Genomic DNA, 3,326 nt, shown 5'->3' on the forward strand with positions numbered 1-3,326 from the left:
GAGCATATATTACAATTATAATAATAGATATTAACAAGGAAAATATTCATAGACAGTGCAAGATTTTGAAGACCCCCATGCAGCCCATGGTGTTAATTTACCAAATGTGGAAAAAGAAAAAAAAAAATTTACCAATGTTTATGTCACAAAACTTTTTTTTTTCTTTTTTATATAGGAGCAGCTACATACAAAGCAATTTTGGAGCAATACTTTTCTGTTTTAAACAATATCACAAATTTTTTTAGAACATCAATATATGTACAGTTTAGGGAATGCAAAACAATCCTAACCAGTTAAATGCTTATAAAATATTTATAAAAGGACTAATCAGTCAGTAACTGTATACTTGATGGGGAAAGAAAATCAGTTCTGGCGCATCTTCTAGCTGATTTGTGTTCTGGGCTGTGCTTCAAGAACAGTTCTCATTCCTTTTTAAAGATCCTCTTGGCTTCTACTCCTTCATATTCTAAGTCTGGAAGGTGTGAACAAAGATAGAAGATTTACCATTAAAATTAAAGTTAAATTAGGAAAAATATTAGCACTATTATAGATTTCAAATGAGTTTATAGTATGTTTTCCTTGTACTAGGTAGTCACATTTTATATACATATAGGATACACCTATTTAAGAAGTATTTTGTTCTGTAGTCATCAACACTCAGTTAAAATAGACATCCATGTCTTTGACGTATATGCAAGTTCTCTTCAATAAATAGGCAGCAGAAAATATCTTTTTAAAACTAGTAAGATTTAAGAAAAAGTAGTAACTGCCTATGTACTGAAGGTATAATTCAGCAACCACAAAAATAAATTTATTTTTATGTAATTATTTTATCTTTGGGAAATAGTTATAGTCTTTTTATAACTCACCTGGACTAGTTCACCACCGATAATTTCTCTGACAGTATTCAACTCATTTCCATTGTCTACTTGCTTGAATTTTCCAACAAGTTTGTTTCCCTCTAGGCTCCAGCTTCCCTACATATAAACAGTAAGAGTTAATGCTTACTAGAGTCTTTCACGTGTCAAGCACTGTTCTGAGTTCTTTAGAGCTATTTCTTCATTTAGTCTTCACAATACCCCTATGAAGTCTATTATTATCTCCATTTTACAGATGAGAAAACTGAGACACAGTAATTCACCCAAAGTCACAAAGCCAGAAGTGAACCTAGGCTCTTGGGCTCTAAAGTCTGTGTTGGTAACCATTATGCTTCCTCAGTAATCTCCATATGCTGAGTTACAAGGCAGATGAGCAAAGCTTCTCTTTTCTAATTCTTTCATGTTAAGAACAGCGTCCTGAATTTAGTCATTGTTCAAATTAGGTTCATAGATAGGATAACAACTCTGTGATTGTTTTACTTCATGTGATTGTGGTAGATGATCATAATTGATATAAAATATTCAGCAGTTATATTGTCATTGCAAACATTCATAATTTAGAAATAAACTCTGAGACTAAACTTTTTTTTAAAAAAAACAGTTGAAAACAATAATTCCCTAAAATTTTACATTTTAAATATTAAAATATAATTCCCAATGATCTATAGTATAGCATTAAATCTTTCCATTTGGTTACTCATTCATTCACTAATTTATTCATTCATTTCATTATTTCAATACGACTATTAGATGCCTATTATGTCAATATCTATTAAATGAATATCACATACTAAGGCCTCTAATTCAATAACTTTAGGTGTCAAGGACAAGAACTCAGATACTCTGAGTATATCTAACAAGGAAAAGGTAAATAATACAACATATTTTAAAATATTGGGATTATTTTCAAAAAGTACTTAAGTTTCAACTTGTTTGGGGAAATTGCAGTTGATTTAGGGACCGGAATCACACTGAAATAATTGTAGGTACAAGGTAAATGTCCATTATGTGTGCATTTCCAAAGCAAATAAATACCAAGAGATCATGGAAGATCGGTTCATGAGGAGAGCCTCATTTATACTCAGATAGATAGATAGAGTGTGTGTGTGTATATATACATAGAAAACAAAAAACAAAAAACACCAAACCAAACTGGTTGCCACTGAGTCGATTCCAAATCATAGTGACCCTATAGGACAGAGTAGAACTGCCCCATAGGTTTCCTATAGGAGCTGCTAACCTTTTGATTAGCAACCAAGCTCTTAACCACTCTGCCACCAGGGCTCCATATCTATGTAACTACATTACCTATATATTTACTACTTTTGATCCTCCAATAAATTGCTACTTTATCCCTATCCTTTTGTACTATGTACAGCTAAAGAGAGTATTTTTATTTTCTTTATTTTGGAATATTTTTTAAATATTTCATAGTTTGGTTTTTCAAAGAGAATATAAAAGATATGGCCAGGTGACAGCCTGATTCATTATGCTGTATTTTAATCAGTTTTAAAATTTCTCAGAAGTATATGGGAGAACATGAATTTTGGAAGCCACTATTGTTTCTAAGTATTTTGTGAGGCTGAAAGGACTTCAATATTTAGAAATAATTCCTGTGTATTTATTCACTTTTCACTCTTTAGTTCACTCTCAAAGCTTTTGTTACTGTCAGGTATGTAAGGTTGAAAACATTGAGCTTTAGATTTCTTTATGAATACATCTATACTGAGCCATTCTAAGGATATTTTTCTGATTCTTATTGTTCAATCCAAGTTGTTCACAGATGTGTATGAAAATATTTAAATACTCTTCCAGTTTGTGCAGTATATAACATGAACAAACTCCATTGGTTTCTTTATAAATGAAGGTGACCTGCATTAATTAAACCATCCAACATCATAAAACAAAGACTGCTTTTGTATTGTGTAGAAAAAGAAAGAATACACTGCTTATAAAAAATTTCTTATGCCATCACACGAATAGATATATGCACACCCATGTTTGTTGCAGCACTGTTCACAACAGCAAAAAGATGGAAGCAACCTAGGTGCCCATCAAAGGATGAATGGATAAACAAATTATGGTATGTTCACACAATGGAATACTACGCAACAATAAAGAACAATGATGAATCCATGAAATATCTTGTAACATGGAGGAATCTGGAAGGTATTATGCTGAGTGAATTTAGTCAGTAGCAAAAGGACAAATATTATAAATATTATAAAACTATTATAAGAACTCAAGAAAAGGTTTAAACACAGAAGAAAACATTCTTTGGTGGTTACAAGGGTGGGGAGGGAGGGAGAGGGGTATTCACTAACTAGAAAGCAGACAAGAATTATCTTAGGTGATACTATACAGCTACAGTAGTCAAAACAGCCTGGTACTGGTACAACGACAGATACATTGACCAATGGAACAGAATTGAGAACCCAGATGTAAATC

At 32.0% G+C, this 3,326-nt stretch overlaps 1 protein-coding gene across 1 annotated transcript in view; it reads right to left on the bottom strand.

Annotated features, from left to right (window-relative positions):
- Positions 1–422: 422 nt before the first annotated feature.
- The window catches only part of FABP2 (fatty acid binding protein 2), a 4,755-nt gene continuing 1,851 nt past the window's right edge, over positions 423–3,326 (bottom strand). Inside the window, exons 3-4 of the mRNA XM_004386808.1 lie at positions 866–977; positions 423–472 (exon numbers count right to left, since the gene is read on the bottom strand). Of these exons, the coding sequence (XP_004386865.1) occupies positions 423–472; positions 866–977 (162 nt within the window). The remainder of the gene's footprint in view (positions 473–865; positions 978–3,326) is intronic.

The sequence above is a fragment of the Trichechus manatus genome, unplaced genomic scaffold (assembly GCF_000243295.1).
Source record: "Trichechus manatus latirostris isolate Lorelei unplaced genomic scaffold, TriManLat1.0 scaffold00171, whole genome shotgun sequence".
In the NCBI taxonomy this organism is placed as follows: Eukaryota; Metazoa; Chordata; class Mammalia; order Sirenia; family Trichechidae; genus Trichechus; species Trichechus manatus.